General features: G+C 35.0%; 1 protein-coding gene across 1 annotated transcript in view; it reads left to right on the top strand.

Moving 5' to 3' along the window:
• Positions 1 to 18,852, top strand: part of LOC149804302 (putative lipid scramblase CLPTM1) — an 86,071-nt gene that overhangs the window by 11,508 nt on the left and 55,711 nt on the right. The window contains exons 2-5 of the mRNA XM_089938620.1: positions 3,553 to 3,735; positions 10,782 to 10,940; positions 13,301 to 13,418; positions 15,932 to 16,017. Coding sequence (XP_089794746.1) covers positions 3,553 to 3,735; positions 10,782 to 10,940; positions 13,301 to 13,418; positions 15,932 to 16,017 — 546 coding nt within the window. The remainder of the gene's footprint in view (positions 1 to 3,552; positions 3,736 to 10,781; positions 10,941 to 13,300; positions 13,419 to 15,931; positions 16,018 to 18,852) is intronic.

Here is an 18,852-nt window from a genome sequence, read left to right as displayed (position 1 = left end):
AGCGATTACTGATACACTCTCAACAAAACTACCCCAGGCAATTATCTGTAAACTTCAGATGTATGGTACTTGTGCTTCTTTCTTTTCTTCACTCATAACATTTTATTCATCATCATCTATACTTTTTTCTATTACATATATCTTTTAGTGAACTTTCCTTATTTTATCTAAGGATGAAGATTTTGAAGCTACTAACCTTGGACTACGTACTTATATAATGAAATCATTGCCATTTTGTTTTAAAAAAGAGAAAATGTTTGAATGTGCAATATTCATAGATCTCACATTATGGTTTTTGGATCCATAATGGAGAGATGCTTGATTGCTTTCATGTAATTTTCTTACAAATGTTCAAGACATATTCTGCCTAAAAGTTATGCCACTAATCACATTAAAAAGGTGGCTGCTCATGACAGTTCATTTATGTGATAAAATCAAACAATACACAATGATTTTAGTCATAAATAACAGGTGGTCACTCATAGCAGAGGTCCAGTCAGGTTCTACTGTATTAATATATGCATGTTGAATCTAAGGAATATAATTCAGATGACTCTAAAATTTTAATAAAAATCGGTGAAGAATACATGTAATTGAGACAGTTTTTAAAATATCTCGTTATTATTCCATCATCATTTCAAAAAGATTTTGGAATGAACTAAGATTAATGTGAATCTATTTTAATTTTTATCTTATCTGTATGGATTGACTTGCATCTTGGGTTAATAAAAAGCCTTTTGATTTTGGGGTCAAAGGTCAAGACCACTACAGTGAAGAGCATTGTTTTGCATCAATAACTTGACCACATACCTTGACCAAAGTTTGTTGAGATCTTAAACATAAGCTAACAGGGGCTATGGAAGAGGCTTACCAATTGTGAGGTCAAATCTTCATTGGTCATTGTGGCTTTAAGAAATATGGGTTTTGCAGAATAACGTTTGTTCTAGAATAAGTTCTTTGACCAAATTGTGGATGGATTGTACTTAAGGTAATAAAGAAAAGCTCTAGATTCTGGGATCTCAAGGTCATTGATCATGGTCAAGATAAGTTATAAAATAATGGTTTCTACACAGCGAGTTTGCTTCAAGACAACATGCCTGGACCAACTATCCCTTTCTTATGCACTAATAGTGCAACTATTGAACATGCAGCAGGCATGTAATGGTTCTTTTGTATGCCCTTTCTAGCATGTCTCAACTTCCTTCTGACTTTATTGCTGATGTGCCATTACAGAAGTCCCGCTAGAATTTTAAAACTAGGAGTCCCACCAGCAAAAGTTGCAGTCATCTCCCAGAAAATGTGGAACATTGTAGATTAGAAGAACTTTTGGTTGCCATTGAGTTTAATTTCCACATTAATATGCCACTGAAATAAAGCTGTCATTTGTCCGTCAGAGTGAGATTGAATGTTGTCAATCCAAGGACACTAAGCCAGGCATCACATATGTTCTTACACTTGGCTACTGTTCCATACAAACCATCTAGCAGCATTAGCCCTCTTCTGAATCTCATTACAATCTTGCCATTTTATCCCAAAATACATAATATCCAAATTTGCAAACAGCATTTTGTCTAAATCTAAACATGTCTTGATTTCAGTCACATGAACTACTTATTCAGCTACACTCAGAAATGAACACAATAATGAAAGCTAAAGTCGTTCACTTGATGTACTCTTATGAGTAACCACATGTAGATCCCAAGGTCATTCTGCCTCAGAACTCAATCATTGTAAATATCAGCACATTTTCCCACCACTCAACAACCAGTTGAAGTCTTTGAACTTGCCGCCCAGCTTTTGCATCATGTTTTTGTTATTTTAATGTACTCTTATAATGACAACATGCACATCTGGGGGGTCTTTCTGCCACTGAATTCTGTCATTGTAAATATCAGCACAGCTGAAATGATTAATTGACCAACACATTTTACTACTCAGCAAGTGGCTGAAGCAGGACTGGCAAGCCCAGCTATTGCGTGCATATGGAGGACTCCCATGTAAGTGATTTTCTGCATCCCAGGTTTAAATATTTTTGTCCATATACATGTGATTAAGCATTTCCAAGACCTCTGCATTAAATCTCATATGTCTAAATTGTTTGGACCATCTTCTCCTGCCTTTGACATTTAGGTAGATGTTACCCATGTGAGTGATGTCATGCCAATTTGAGCTTCTTGCATTAACATGTGGCCTAACCAGCTGAAACAGGTTTCATTTATAACATTTTATAAAAGTTGTAGCCTTTCGAGTCCATAACATCAAGTCATCTTAGTAAACAAGAAAATTCGCAGATCCTTCAGTAATGAACCTTTACTTTCATGTAATAAAAAGTTACTTTTAGAAATGGTATTCTGAATGTGCAAATGCAGCCTTTTGATTGGTCAGAATATATTTTAGTAACATGAGGAATCAATTTATGTTTTATGACAGAGGGGCTGGGTCTTGTCTCTGTAATTACCACTTTGAAATGTTGGGGTATTAATTTAGCAAGTGTCTGATCACAGTGATGGCTTTATGGTCATGTTTAAAGCAATTTAAGCTGGTAACATTTTTTAAAAATTTCTTTGGTTCTATTACACTCAGCTAGACATTATGCTTTTTTCACCTAATGATGTCTTACACTGGCCTGTATATGGATTATGCCTTTTTGGTACATTGCATTGATCAATTTTATTTTCATCATTTTAATTCCACTGGTATAAGTTTGAGAATATTCTTAAAAAGATGACTGCTGCATAAGAATATTGTAACAGTACTAGATCTCCTAGATATACATGTACTTTACTTATTTTCTATTTTGTAGCAACTGTACGTAACACACTTCCAAGAAAATGTGAGTTTCTTCAATTCGAAACATTTTTTCACAAATTCACAATATTGACAAGACCAGTAACCTTTTAATGACAGGCTGCCAGATGTTAAGCGAAACAGGCTTAACATTGTGACTTGGTGGATGTTTTGACTGAAAATATTAGAACAGATGGATCTTTTCAAAATTCAAGACATGTTAGATCAGAAAAAAGGATGAAATTTTACAAGAATATTAGATAATGCACTCGAATTGAGCACACGATCATAATGCTTGTTGCAGAATTCACGCCTTCACAATTGTTCATTGAAAGTTACAGACTAGTTAAAGTGAGTGCTAAATATAAATAATTTGTAAGTATATTTTGTGTTTGTATTCTTGTTCTAAACCACATGGATTTTGGCCTTTTGTGACAAGAATGTTAACCAGCTGCACATCCAGGTTAGTAAATGTACATTTTTCATACAGTGTATTGTAATGATGGCATGTAATATGTACATTACAGTTTTTATGCCCAAATTATGATTTTATTGCAACTTATGTTAGCAGTAATTACACTTATACCTTGACGTGTGTGGTATGTATGCTGTTATCAAAAATAAACATCTAGTCATATGTATAAACATGTAAATAGACCCTTGTTCTTTTTCACAGTTTTGAAGTATATTGTATTGTATGCTGTATTAGGCTGATCTATGGTGGTTTTCTGCAATGAAAAACGGTTTCTTATTATGTACTTTCAGGCACAGAACCGACCTGGCGTCTGGGGTTTTATGAAGACACTGCTGATTAGGATGTTTTTTATTTACATGATCAGCAGTTTTTTCAGAAGATCATCCACGCCTTCTACAGACAATACAACCCAAGATGGAAAGCCAGCCAAATCTGTATACACTTCAAACATCTTCCCCAATGGAGCAATATTTGTAAGTTGAATTTAGCTTTATATTGCCTTATATTTATCTCAGAAGTATGAAGAGATAATTATTATGGGTTTATTTCATATATATATATATATATATATATATATATATATATATATATATATATATCTGCATTGTCTTCTCCTTGTACATGGTATAATATATGTATGTCTTGAAAGCATTAGTGTATCAAGGACATGGATATGTGCCTCTAACACCCCCCTCCATATAATGATGTGCAAAGATCCTGTATCATATTGTGAAGCGTTTCCTTTATTTCTTTAATAAATCACTTCTGTGTTCATAAAAATTCCCCCAATTTTAGCTCTACTGGTCACAGAACCCAAGAGCTAATGGGTTGGTCTGTTGTCCATCATCTATACATCTGTTAGCACAAGTTTGTTATTGCCATTCCTCCTCAAGTATTTGGGAGATTGCCATGAAACTTTATATACACATTCATCCAAAGATCTAGGTAGTCCTTAATAAAAATGGTGCTACTCACATCCAATATGGCTACCATGACAGCTGCAATATGTGCATCGCAGATTGTGGAAAATATATGTTTATATACTTAATCATTTAATGCTGCTTCTATCAAGGACCAGATATAGTGGTCATTGTAGCTTGTAGTGGATGGATCAAGTTCTATTGCCCCAATTAGAAAGTTGCAACCATATACTTATGTAGTAGTGGATAAGTTACAAACATTGTTGTTTAATATTCAAAGAATTACACACTAAACCACTCTCACTTGCATGTATTGCAAGATGTAAAGCATGCAATATGGCCACCATGGCAGCCATCTTTAATCTTCATGCAAACTTGCCTGAACAGGCAGTCATATCAACTTGGGGTTTTCACCAGAAGACTTCTTATGATGCCTGATTGGTTGTAAATGAAAATGGTTCCAGTTGGACATCCAGTGTTTATACCACAGTGGCCATTTTGAGGTACTTACTATTGATACTTCTCTTGAATGGATGGTCATGTCAACATGGGTTTTTCACTAAAACACTTCTTATGGTATCTACCGTATTTCATGTAATTTTTCATACACAAAAAATAATTATTAATTTCAGGGTTAAAAAAATCATATGTACACATATTTATCATTATGTGGTACTGACTATGTATGAAAAATAAAGGGATCACACCCAAACAAGTTCTATGGAACACACACTACTCAACAACCTAACAGGACAAACGTAAATTTTCTGTCTCATTCTCCTTTACAATAAAAATAAAAGTACTCAAAAAGATTTTTGTTGTTATTAGAGAGAGAGAGGGATAATGTCTCATTGGATTAGTTTTGGGTATTATTTATTGGTAAATTGCACGCAACGATACGAGTCCACATTGTCAAGAAATTAAGTGCAGTTTGTATTCTTACCACAACAATAACATCATTGTCGAACTGCAATTGAAAGAAAATAAAGAACTTGAAACGCGTTTTAGTTATGTGCACGAGCGTGTGTGTGAGAGAGAGAGTTGTTGTTGTTATTGGGTTTAACGCCATTTTTCAGCACATGATAGGCTATGGATGGCGGCCAGTATTAATGGTGGTGAGAGAGAGTTTTGTGAAACAAAATTGTGTCATTGTACAAGACCATATTTATTCAGGGTGGTTTTTATTTAGTAGCTTTTGCAAAGAGAAAAAAGATCATTTTCAGCTACCTGACGATTATGATAATCCTTATGTATTGTGACACCATACATGCCAACCATGATGCTTTTGACATAATCATTATGCTTTTTTTCACTAAATTACGCTTTACACGTAACTGTATTCGGATTACACATTTTTGGTATATCCCCCTCCAAAAAAATTAATAATTTGTTTTCTCATTTTTATTAACATCCCATTAATCCCACGGACCATATTCTAGAACAGACGGCTTCTATGTAAGTATGACTTAAGAGTATGCTTTTCTGAAGACTTGCATGCACTTTCCTAACAGTATTATGTTCTGTTTATAGCAGTTGCCCTATTTCCAAGAAACATCCTGTTTCTACTTTCAATTTTTGACCTCGGTTTCTATTTATAGCAGCTGTATGGCTTCATTAGGAGAGAAGAGACTGGTTTTCTAACTTACAATCTTTGCTCTCAGAATCTTTGTTCTAATTCATATCTTTACAGAACCAGTCTGTAGGTATCTGGTGCTAAAAGTCAAGTTAGATTTATTCTAGTTGATGCGTGTGTTAGAGCCCAGATATTTTAAAAATAATTTCACAGATGGATTAGGGTAAGACGAAAAACCGATTCAGAGATGAATACATGAATTACACAATACAGCGTTCAATTCTAGGGCAGCTTCACGCCCCTTGCCGGCTGTGTGGAAAGGATTTTAATATTGGCCATGGTGGTAAAACAAAGAAACCTTGAATCAGCTCATTGTACTAACTCCAATACTAAGGTAGTTTCTTATTTACAGCAAAACTGAACAGTGGACACAAATTTTATAAATGCAGAGGCGTTATCTACCAAGTTCTTAATAGAACATGGACTACCCCTAGTGGTAGAAGATTACATTGGTCATTTGTTCAAATGGATGTTCCTGATTCCGAAATTGCAGAAAAGATGCATGTGCAAGAACAAAATCATCTAATATTGTTAGGTGTTTAGCAGAAGATACTTCACTTAAAATTGCAGAAGCGTTGAAAATTGGGCTGTTTAGTATTGCAACAGACAGTAGTAGTGATTATGACAAAAAGTTGTACCCAGTCTGTTTAAGAGACTTCGACAGTGAAAAGGGCGAAGACTGAGTACTCTTCTTTCATTACCAGAATTAACATTAGATTTCACTCGAGAAAACGTTTTTTTTATTTGCTTGATAATGCTTTGAATAAACATAAGTTGGCAGAACTGTATGGAGGTTTTCAGCTGATACTGCATCAGTGATGACTGGAATTCGTAAAGGAGTTGCATTCTATATTTTGAAATATGTCTCCATCATTGTACCTGTTAGGTTGTCTCTGTTATATGATGCACCATGCTGCAGGAAAGGCTGCTGATAAATTAGAAGGAGAACTTAAGTATCAAATTGACACTCTACCTGGCACTGTACTTTATGCAGAGTTAACTTTTTTTCATCTTATTTCCCAGCTGAAAGACCCAAATAACTGTAAGATATAAATTTCCTCTTCTTTGTCAGGTTATGAAAAGAATATTGGTTCTTTACCATTCTATTGCTGACTGTGAGAGATTGTTCAGTATTGTTAACAAAAATAAAATGGAATTCAGATCCTGGCTCTGTAACCCAGCACTTAGTGCTCTGCTGGTGTGCAAAACATCCATAGTCTCAGCTGGTACAAAGTGTTTTGAAATGCAATATCAGTCTGTTGCTTTTTAAAGCTCAAAGTGTTATATATGAAAACTTATGCTAAAAGTCCAGAGAGAGAAATAAATCATTTTGTACATATGCTTATTGAATTTTTATCATGTTACACCACTCCCTTGATAACTTGCGCCCTGATAACTCACGAACCCGCTTATGACGCGGTGTCAGGCGTGGATCCCATTTTTTAAACCCAAAAATTCTTCCCCAAAAATGTATCCCTATTTGTTGAACTTGAAGAAAATCGTGATCAAAATTGGTAACGGAAACTCTGATGTATTGCTCGTTTCATCATTGAAACTTTTAGATAGGACCTGGAAATTTTAATTAACACTATGAAATATCAAATTCAAAAATAACTCATACAATTTTTTACATTTTCTTTCCAAACTACATTCCTAGTACACCGGAATTAACGATATGTAAGGAAATTTTGATCAATGAAAATGTCACTTACGCCGAGTGGAGGCAGTACTTTAATAAATAAATACAAATTAAATAATTTTTTTATCAATTGAAATTTGTGTTCTAGTTCCATCTTTTAGTCCCTTATAAGTGTAATCGTCATAAGTGCAATCTGTCCTCTTGTAATTAAACGTAAAATGCTTCAATCTACCCTAACAGCTATGTCCGCGAGCGTTTCTCTGAGAACCTAATTAAGCGCCAACCATGTTATGGTAACTGACTTGCAGAAGTATTTGTTGTATTGTTGCACTGAATTAAAAGCTGGCCTCCTTTATCACGTTAATTATGTCTTTTGAATAAAAATGGAGGTGGAATAAAAGAAAAGTTAAAAGGCACAAAAATCAAACTAACTTAAAATCTAGCGGCCTCGGTCGTATGTCGGGGTGAACTCACTTCGTTTGATCAGTCAAACATTGTAATAAACATTATTTTGTATGTAACAGAAACTACCTTAAATTAACCGACTCTTTCATAACTGTGATCAAAGATAACAAGGCAGCAAAGCGAAAAGAATACTTCGTAAAATAAATAGCTTGATTTCACAGATACGGGCCATTGTGGGCAAGCAAGTTTCAGAGAATTCTTGAACTGGCATTTAGAGATATCCTCAGCGATAATAAGAAATTTCATTATTACTTCCAATGAAATCACGACATTAACATTCTACTAATTGAACAATAAAAAATTGAGTTTTGACGTAGACGTGTCACGAAATAAATGTCGCATGTTTTTGGAAAAAAAGGAATCTTGTTTGGTGGTGTATCAACAGTTAGTCTAATTCCCAAATTGTGGACTACCGATTTGGCAAGATCCTATTAAATACTACTACGGGAACCAGACTCGTCAAGAAAACAAAAAGCAGTGACGTAATACACATTTTTTGCGTACTCGTGATGGTTGTTCAAACCAGTTGGAACGATCTTTCATATGTTGGATATTTTGAGAAAACGAAGATGTTATTTAAACAGAATAACGAACAACTTCATTAGAAAAAGTGCATTATTAAAAATTATTATCGACATGATTGTAAAATGAGGATTCAGTCATTAAATAGCCCAGTTTCCTAACACAGTCCCCCCCCCATGGTTTTCTCAATGTCAGAGCGATTTTTTTTTTAAATTTTTGTAGGTCCCTCAGTAACTCGTGCCTTGCTTATAGTGCGGTTTATGTTTGTGGACCCTGTTGTGCGCGAGTTATCAAGGGAGAGGTGTATATGTGGATTGCTCTGTTTTTGCTCGGATTACTCTTTTTATCCACTTGGATTACACATTTTCCTCACCAGGGGTTGGCATGTATGCGACACTATACTATATTCCATTATCAATTAACACCTCTAAATCAACAATTTATTCTTGTTTTAATTACGACATACATTGTCACAATAACCTCATGGCTATGCAGTGTTATTACACACTAATTAAATATGCTTAGAGCTTTGGTTATTCCAGTTGAAACCAGATAGAGGGCAAGATTCAACGGAAGAGATCAAATCAGCAAGGCTGTCAGCAGAGAAATGAGGCTCTCTCATAGGAAATGAAAATCTGTCAATGTGCTGTAGAGGCCATTGTCCATACAGCAGATGTTTTAATGACAAGTGATCATGTGCATTACTTGTTATTCGAATTTGCCAATAAAGATAACAATAGACAAGCACATTGTAGAATAGATTAGCAATAAAATGTTAATTATATCCAAGTCAAAACAGTACAAGCACTCAAAAGATTCTATCTCTCTCTCTCTCTCTCTCTCTCTATATATATATATATATATATATATATATATATATATATATATATATTTATTAAATTTTACGGGGAAAAAATGACAATGTTTTTATATTTTATTTTTGTATGACTATAATGAAACAATAAGACTAGTTGACCAATTGGTTTTCACTTTAGCATATACTGAGATACCATTTTTGGGGGATAAGAAAACATCAGTGGCCTTCCGAACTCATTTTTAAATGCACATGGTGTTTTGTTGATGTTGTTGATGGGTTTAATGCCATTTTTCAGCACACGATAGGCTGTGCATGGCGGCCAGTATTAATGGTGGAGGAAGAACCCAGGAAAACCCCAGGAAGAACCACCGACCCACGACAAGCTACTGGCAAGCTTTCTCACATACCTACATTGGCTGAATCCTAGACTCGAACCCACGCAGACAGAGGTGAGATGGCAGTGATCCGTAACAGAGAGCGCTTTAGACCACTCAGCCACTTTGTAACAGTGACAGACTTAATAAGGAGAACTAATATATGATAATATTTAAAGATATGTTCTATGAAGGCCTTTATCGACTTGTTAGTAAACACTGGTAGATATTGTGGTGACAATAAGAGAGCTTATGCATCAATCGTATTTTCTTATCAACAGTTAATTATTAATTTTTGTAAAAACAAAATGGCAATAGGTATTTTTAATCTTTTTGCAAATGTAAATCTTTTTAGTATATATTTTATATCCGATAACTTAAAGGATTTTGGGAAAATACAAAGTGATATATACAAAAAAATATGATACATTTAAATAATTATTATTTTGATAACGTGATTGTGTACCAAAAATTAAAGGGTACAAAAAAAATACATGAAATACGGTAGTTGGTCCTAAATGTAAATGATATTGATCTGTAATCCAATATGGCCACTATGACAAAATCATTAATGCTACTCTTCTTGATCAGAAATTAGTAGCAGTATGGGATTTTCACTTCAAGACTTCTTATGCATAGGGCTTTCACAAGAATACTTCTTATGGTGTCTAGTCGGTCTTAAATCCAAATTGTGCTCATCTCATGTCCAATGATCCTGCCAGTGGCCATCTTGAAACATCTTATTGCTACTCTGCTTAGATGGAATGTCATATCGACATTGGGATTTTGCTAGAAGACTTTTTACAATGTCTAGTTGGTCTGGATTGAAAATGGTGCCAATCTAAGATCCATTATGGTTACCATGATAGCATTTGTGTTTTTGTTACTCGTCATGGTGGTTGCCTAAAACTCAAGGCTTTTACTAATCACTGCCATGGGTATATCCAGGGACCAGATATGGCTCATTATTTCAGAGGAAAACAATAGATATTAGTACATTTAGTACAGAAGTTTATTGCAACCATTGAGCTCTCAAAAGTGGTAGCATTCTTAAAGTGCACTTATAGGGAAACAGCAGCCAGCTTTATTTGGTAGTGGAGGGTCAATGCTAGTATGGGTGTAGATTAAGCACATTTATTAATTTTTCAGGACATGTATGTTTACATCTCGGAGAAGGAGGATTTTACTGACTTTGATAACGCTGATACCCTATTTTGGGTCAAGAAAGGCCTTGTGTATGGGGACTGGGAGTCCGGTCCAAATGGTGATGGATCCTTTGTCCAGTCAGGACAGATTGCAGCTTCTGAGGTAATATAAAGACACAGCTTAAATAATTATACACCAAAATGTGTAGTTTAACCTTCAGCCTGCCTAATTTGTCTTCAGCTAATTTATAATTCTTACTCTGTTATCAGATTCAGAAAAGAGAATAATTCTGTAATGAGAAAGATACTTATAGTAATTAACATTATTTTTTTACCAGTGGTTAAAGAAAGCCCAGGGCAGGTGACTTGAACAAAAATCACAATCCCTGACTCCTATTCCACTAACCCAGCTCCAATTTCCTTCTGCACAAATGGGCCCTATTTTTTACCATTACTTTAACATATTGTTAAAACTGCTGCACTTTAAATATGAAAAGAAATATTTAACTTATATTATTCACCTCTCAAATTATTTCACATTAAGCAGTGTTTTCCTCCAGTAGATTTAAGTTCGTAATTAGATTGTGTGATCATGCTTTATGTGTCACAACTACAGAAAAAATTCAATATTAATAAAATCATTGGCTGTTAGCTTTAATGTCAAACAATTGCATTGGTACTGTTCATTATATTTACCTGGCAGTACATTACATGTCAGCATGTACAAGGGACAGCTGATTATTATTCAAGCTGTACAAGTGAGTGCTAATTATAGGTAACCACTGAAATATTGCGGAAAGAGATATTATTGTTTTCTATTCATAGGTCACAGGCTTTGCTTTGTACACACAAAGTGTATGGCTTTTGGATACAATTAAGCAGGCGATCTTCATGATTAGAGCAATTTGCAGAGGTCCAGCAATGAACATTGTTAATAATTTACAATTGTCTTTCAAGAACTTCAAGATAAAAATTATTAATTCATCAATGGGCTCAAGGTTTCTTTCAAACAAATTAGATAACACTTTTCATTTTATGCTAGGCTGTAAATTACTGGATTTTCCAAGTAAAATAATTATGATAATTCCCTTGTGAATTAAATAAATAATTTCACTGTCATATCTATCACAAGATAACATTGAAATTCAAAGTTATTCTTGGATGCTTACCTGACCTAGTGGTAAGTATGGCCTTCTACCAATAAAGACAACTTGAGTTCAAATTCAGCATGGAGTGAATGAATTTTCTTGTCTTAATGTGCTATTTAACTTTGAATTGGGAAGGATAATTTTGTAGCTGGTTATAGTTTTTGTGTGAATAATCACAGAACGCAGCAGAACATAAACAGTAACGCACACATACACATACACACATCCAGCAATAAATCTTGCCAGCCAATATGTTTGAGTTTAAAATAAAAAGAAAATTTGCTTGCTATGAGTCAATAGCAGATATGTTTCATTTTTTGGGTAATAAACTTATGTATTTTCATTTGTTTAAAGCAAATATCCACTTTGTTTTTTAACAGTTCCAATGGGCAACTCTCTTATAACACAGGAGGGGCTCAGTCTAGATTAGAGAGGCCCCAGGTATTGTTCTATCAGATTGGATTGTATGTATCTCTCTGTACACTAAACACTTGCTTTGCATAGCAGAAATTAGCTGCAATGTAACCATATCAAATTTGGTTTGGGCTAAATTTTAACTTTGGAAAAATATCTCTTAATCCATATGCAATCATGACATCATTTGAAGTAGCAAATTAATTATTTTCTTAGAGGGATGACTTTAATCAGCAGCAGTAGCACCATCATGTTTAAATTAACTTTGTTGTGCTCAGAAACTTGTCTGGCACATTCTTGAACATGCTTTTGCAGGTATGGCTTTGCATCTCATCTTGGTTCAGCAACATAGAGGGTATATTACAGTCACAAAAAGCTAGTTTTTAAAAGTCCCATAGACCCAGCCCTGCCACTTATCCCAATTTGCTTGTAATCGTTAAAAAAATTATTTAAAAATCTGAAAATTCCAATTTTGAGATTTTATTTACCGAAAATAAGAATTTTTATAAATGTCAAAAAGAAAATAGTAAACAATAGCTTTTCGATTCATAATTGCCACACCTCCTTCAAAGAGGACAAAAGTGATGTACAAATTCCACAAGGAATACACTACTGTCATACTGTGAAAATCTATCGTTTTTCTGTTTTCATCTTTAATGCTGATATTTAGTGTGTTATTGAATTATTGACTGCAGCACATGTTTTTCATGTTAAATAAATAGCATAAGATAGTGGAGATATCAATTCCTTTGCCAAGTTTTGTAAACATGTGGACGCAAACACTGATCCTGATTTTTATTCCACTCAGGGTGGAGCCTAACCTGTATTAAGTAGGAATTTATCTACATTGGGCATTTTTTCCCCTCACAGAGGTAGCTGCTTAAGACAGATTTGACTCTAATTGTATCTTTCTTTCTATATGCTGACAGGTTCGACTATACTTGTATCTTTCTTTTTACAGTCTGTACAGAACAATGGCTCACTATACATACATTGTTACATAGTGAAAGAAAGTCATTCTCCGAACCCAGAAGACAAAAGAAAATATTCTAAAAGAAACACAGTCTACAGATCTATGAGTAAGAATAAATTCTTAACTTAATGAGCTGCATTTAAATCTTAAATTTAATAGGTGACCGTCTTGTTCTTGTGTGATTCTGAGTTACAGATAGAAGTGCCTGTAGGATTGATTTCCCATGCCATTCTTCTTCCATTCCCTCTTTCTCTCTCTCTCTCTCTGTCTTATCTGGCAGAGGTATGATGTCATGCTTATCACATTTGATACTAAATCTGGCAACACGGAAATCTTTCCTAATTGTTTGCTGCCTTGATTGGTCAATCCATTGAATTGTATTCAGCAGTGTAATAGATATTTACAACTTAATAACATTAAAAAGTTTGGCAAGGATTAATTTTATCATCAACTTTCAGTATTGAGGTTTGAAATCATGGGTCACATTTTTGTATGGGGGTAAGAAATGTAAAATGTTTTCCAGAACAGTTTTATCAGAATGTGATGTTGCATTGTCAACGAGCATAACACTTTAGTGATTTTTACATTCATTTTGAGATTTGCAATCTTCACTTAAGATCTGATTGCAGAATATTTTAGAATCCATCTAAGCTTTCTGTTATATTCCCAGCTAAAAGGCTTTGCTTAACATTTTTAAAGCAGTGAGGCATCTTACATTTACCAATAAATAATGGTTTCCGTTCTTCCCAGGTAGCACTACTTACTGATATGGTCACAAGTCTTTGCACTTTTCAGTTTTTACGAATTTCCTTTGGCTCAGCCAATGTGGGTATGTGAGAAAGCTTGCCAGTAGCTTCTCGTGGGTAGGTTGTTCTTTCAGGGGTTTTCCTGAGTTCATCCTCCACCATTAATACTGGCTGCCGTGTATAGCCTATCTTGTGCTGGAAAATGGTTACTACAACTACAAATTTCCCTCTTTTTGTAAAGAATTTTTTCAGCAATGCCTGATAGAATAAAGCAATCTCATCACAGTTGAAACTATTTTTCAGATGCTGTTCACTATGATGGGGATACAATGATTCATCCTCTACTGTTGTGTATACACTAGCACTTTCACCACACTGTTATGCTTTTATGGAATAACAAGCTCTGAATTTATCCAGCCATTCATTTGACACCTTGAAATCAGGAATGCCCTGCTGAGATGCAAATATAGGTGTCTTCTGTATGATTGGAGTGAAATAAGAGTTGCACTTGGCTGTGAAACCAGTCTTAAACAAGTTCATTTAGTTTTTCACATTTGCATTATGTGTTGTCTTTAATTTGGTTCTCTTGCTATCTGATGTATTCAGATTTTCTTTTAGAATGTCATCAAAAGCTATCCCGAGTCTTTTCTGGGAAGGCTTATGAACTACTTCTCACTACCTTATGATAGCAACTTTAAGACTTTGGTTACATGTGATTTTCAGTAAACTCTAGCAAACAAACTTATTAAATGACCTGATTGCAACTTTCTTGCTTTTATACTGAACATGGATACAGGAGTTCTTTACAAAAAGAATTTTTCGAATTTCAAACGATCATTTTTTCCAGGAAACTGCTTTTTTTAATCTCGGTAACTAAAGGCAGTTGAACTTGATAGCACTTTTAATACAACTATTGTGAAGGTTTCAGTTCATAAACAAACAGCTTTGATTGAGATCAGTTATTTCACACCAGTATTAAATGGTTTCATTTAACAGACAGCTTTGAGATCATTTATTTCACACCAGTATTAAATGGTTTCATTTAACAGATAGCTTATGCATAGATATTTAACATTATCACTCAAGTTTAATTTTGGATTAACACTTCTCAGAGTGCATGATTTTTGGATGTATCTTTTTAATCACATTCAGTTTTTGGCAGTAGGATTACATTTGCAAGAATGGTTCCGAGAATGTTTCAGAAATTTGTAGCTTCCTGTTTGTATAGGAATTTTATAACAAAGAATTTATAAGAAAATTCTGTTCCAAACCAAAGTGGTCAGCTTATAGAGATATCTGGACAGGGGAGGGTCCAATTTTCATAAGTTTTACAATAATACTAATAATAATACTTCACATATGAACATGTTTCATCTCTTTTAAGTATTTAACTGTGTCATGTTAACTCGTTTATTAGAACATGAAACTCAAAATGCAAAGGGTTGTGGGTTTGATACAGGCCAAGGCCACTACCCTGAGTTGATTGTCTGAGTCTTCCCCTTGAAAGGCACTTGGCTTCTATTTTCTTTGTATGTTATAGCCAATAATGTGCACTACATGCCATTAAAAACCAACCAACAGCATTTATGTCCACATCTACCAATGCATTTTGTAAAAAAGTGAGAAAGACTGAAAATCTTTTGGAAAATCTCTCATGAAGAAAGAAAAATCTCCCTGAAGTTTGTTCTAGAAGTACAGTATGTGTATGCATAACCCTCATCGCCTACAAAATAGAAGGATGGGAATCATTTTGATAAATGCTGTAAAGCATCAGTTTAAATATATAGACAGTGGTAGGATTCTTAGTAAAAAGAAAAGTCTAGCACTCAGTACTTGTTGTTTTGTGCAGTTGGGATTTTTATTTCCATTTCAGAGCTGAACAAGTTTAAGAAAAGACGTTATCATGAAACTGTGAATCTTTTGACTGGTGAAACAGCTGCCCATCCAGACCTAATCAAGGTAAGTAAATTTTATAGAATAGTCATGAATTCTGGTTTATACATTACCATAATTACAGCAAGGTTAAATTGTATGAGTTACACAGGTACTTTCACCTTGATTACATGTCATCTTCAGTGACAGAGAATTGTGAAGTGATATTTGTAAAATGTTCATTTGCATAATAGGTGACTTTTTTCTTCATCTAGTATGTAATCAAGAATTTTGAATTATGTTTATGAGAGACTTTTAATTTGGTTTCCTTGAACACTATGAAAAACCCATGAATTAACAAATGCAGTTAGTGTGGAATGTAAGAACATTGCACACTTTAATGTCTTTGAAAGTTTTCAATCAGAATTTTTTTCTTTTTAATTTTGTTTTAATTATTTTGTCCCTTGTAAAGGCAGTGTGGTATATCTAAGACTAAGAAATCAGTACAGAATGATTTTAACCGTCATATATGAAAGATGGTAGCACTATATTTGAAGCAGTAATGAATTGCCTGCTTTTTTTTTCATTGTAGTATTTCTTTTCTTGGTGCTTGTTCCCAGGCTAGGGTGAAAATTCCTTCATCCACTTTAGTAATTGGAGGTCTTGAATAAAAGCAACACAGCCCCAGTCCAGTGCCTTAGTCACTTCTTTTCCTTGGCTCAATAATCTGAGTGTCTTATGCTATCAGTTGACTCAGAAGTTACCTTTTTCGTAGTTAACTTTGTGAACATTAAGTCCTTGCATTTTAGTTCACTATTTAGTAATTGAATTACTTTTGTATCTTAAGCATGCATTAGTTCAGTGACATAAATTTAATTACAGTTGATTCTGATGATAGGGTTCATTATAACCTTGTCATGGGGGGGGGTGCAGTTTCTTTAAACATTTTCAGCAGTTCTACAGCAAATTGGTGAATGTGATCTCAAGAAGACACCATGCCCTTATTGTGCTTTATGGGCAAATAGTATCTTGGGTGTAGCAGAGAGCCATCAACCTTAAAATATAGGAGGGGCCCCAGGTGGCAGATTGTTGAAAGTGCTCACTTTTACATATCACTCACATCTTGCCTGGGTTGAGGGTTAGGTCATGGCTTGTCCAGTGTGGATATACGAGAAAGCTTGCCATTAGCTTCCCATGGTTTGGTGGTTTTTCCCAGGCTCTTCCTCTACCAAATATTCTGCCTGCCATGGATGACCTATCATGTGCTGAAAATAGCATTAAATTCACACACCCCCAACAACAACAACAACAAACAAACATATAGGAAGATTGATATGTTTTTTCCTTCCTTTTCATAGATGGACATTTCTCCCGGGGGTGGGGGGGTGTCGTTGACACTCCCAGGAACAAGGGAGTCACTGACTAATTAATTCCAGGAGGGATCAAAGGCACTCTAGCAGGTTGTTAAAACCTCACCTTTGCAGCATAAGGAAATGGCAGTTTTCTTAGCCAGCTCATGTAATGGGCCTGATCATCTATTGCCAACTGGGCAGTATTCATAGATCTCTAGGATGTGTACCTTCACATGCCAATATTTAAATTTGGACAAGGACATCTTTCAATACATGGCTTATCTTTTTGGTTTAGCTTTCTTGCTTAGAATCTTCACCATGGTTATGGTACTCATAGCAACCTGTTTAAGATCTTTTGTGGTTCCAGTCATCCATTATATTGATAAATGCTTTCCACATAGTCAGACACAGTGACACATTGGGTTTAATCCCAGTTTGGGGAAGACAGATCTGATCCTTAAGACGTGACTTACTTGGGAATGAATTTCCTCACAAAGAAAGGGATGGATCATGTTCCTTTTGGCAGGATCACACAGATTCTCTTCCTCACAAACAAACAAGATACCTCTTTATCCTGGGGACCCTGCATATGACATTGGATTTAGTTTCCTTACATAGAATCCATATGAGACTTCCCCAATTTCTACTGTTAAGTACTTGGAGTCCTCACAAGAACCCTCAGTTTCCATTTGGATCCAAACTTCACCACCAAAACAAATTTCAAGCAGGATGACTTGATTAGACCTCTCCAATTTCTGTTGTTTTCAGCTTGGATACCTCAAAGGCCCTTCTTTCAACCCAGATTCCATTGGGATGCAGATTTCACCATCTCAGTAGCTGGAAAAAAAACTAGAACAGGTTTGGGGCAGTTCAACCCACCTCCACGTAGAACCTCAGTACTTTCTGTATAATGACGCTTAAATATTCAGAAAGAGGTGCTCACTTAAAGCCAAAGTTCTTCAGGAATTGTGGTCCAGTCAGGACTCTTCCCAACATAACAAACGCAGGCTAGCTCAACAGGGATACATCACCAACTGTATTAGGGTCATCACAGACAAGATGCCAGTCATGACATATCTATCATGCCTTGGGGACGTTCATGCCATTTCTCTAAAACTGGGACCTCCTTTGATGAACAGCTAGACAGATGATAAATCTTTAGGGTTGCCACATTCCAGGCAAGACAACATTGTATTGGACAACCTGTCCAAGCAAGAATATTTAGTCCTCACAGAATGGCATCTGCATCGCTAGTTTCAGGCAGATTTGATGTAAGGATTGATTAAAAACATTATATCTTTGTCTGGGCAGATTCATATGTTTCTGTTTGACAAAATCAAAAATATTTTTGTCACTCTCAGAGATACATCTGCAGCAACCATTTCTAGGTGGATTAGTTTGACTATCAAAGAGGTTATCAGTCTCTCACTACCAGAGATCTTTCCTTGATGAAAATTAATTTCATGAGGTTTGGGCTTTTTCTGCATCGTGGGCCTTTATTACCAATTTTTCTTATGATTATGAAAGCTACTGTTTAGTGGTCCAACTCCACTGTCTCTTTCTTTTTTAT

Source organism: Sinohyriopsis cumingii, chromosome 2, assembly GCF_028554795.1.
Source record: "Sinohyriopsis cumingii isolate HCF-2022 chromosome 2, ASM2855479v2, whole genome shotgun sequence".
Classification (NCBI taxonomy): Eukaryota; Metazoa; Mollusca; class Bivalvia; order Unionida; family Unionidae; genus Sinohyriopsis; species Sinohyriopsis cumingii.
Note: the sequence above shows the minus strand (reverse complement) of the source record. Positions and strands in the feature narration are given on the sequence as shown.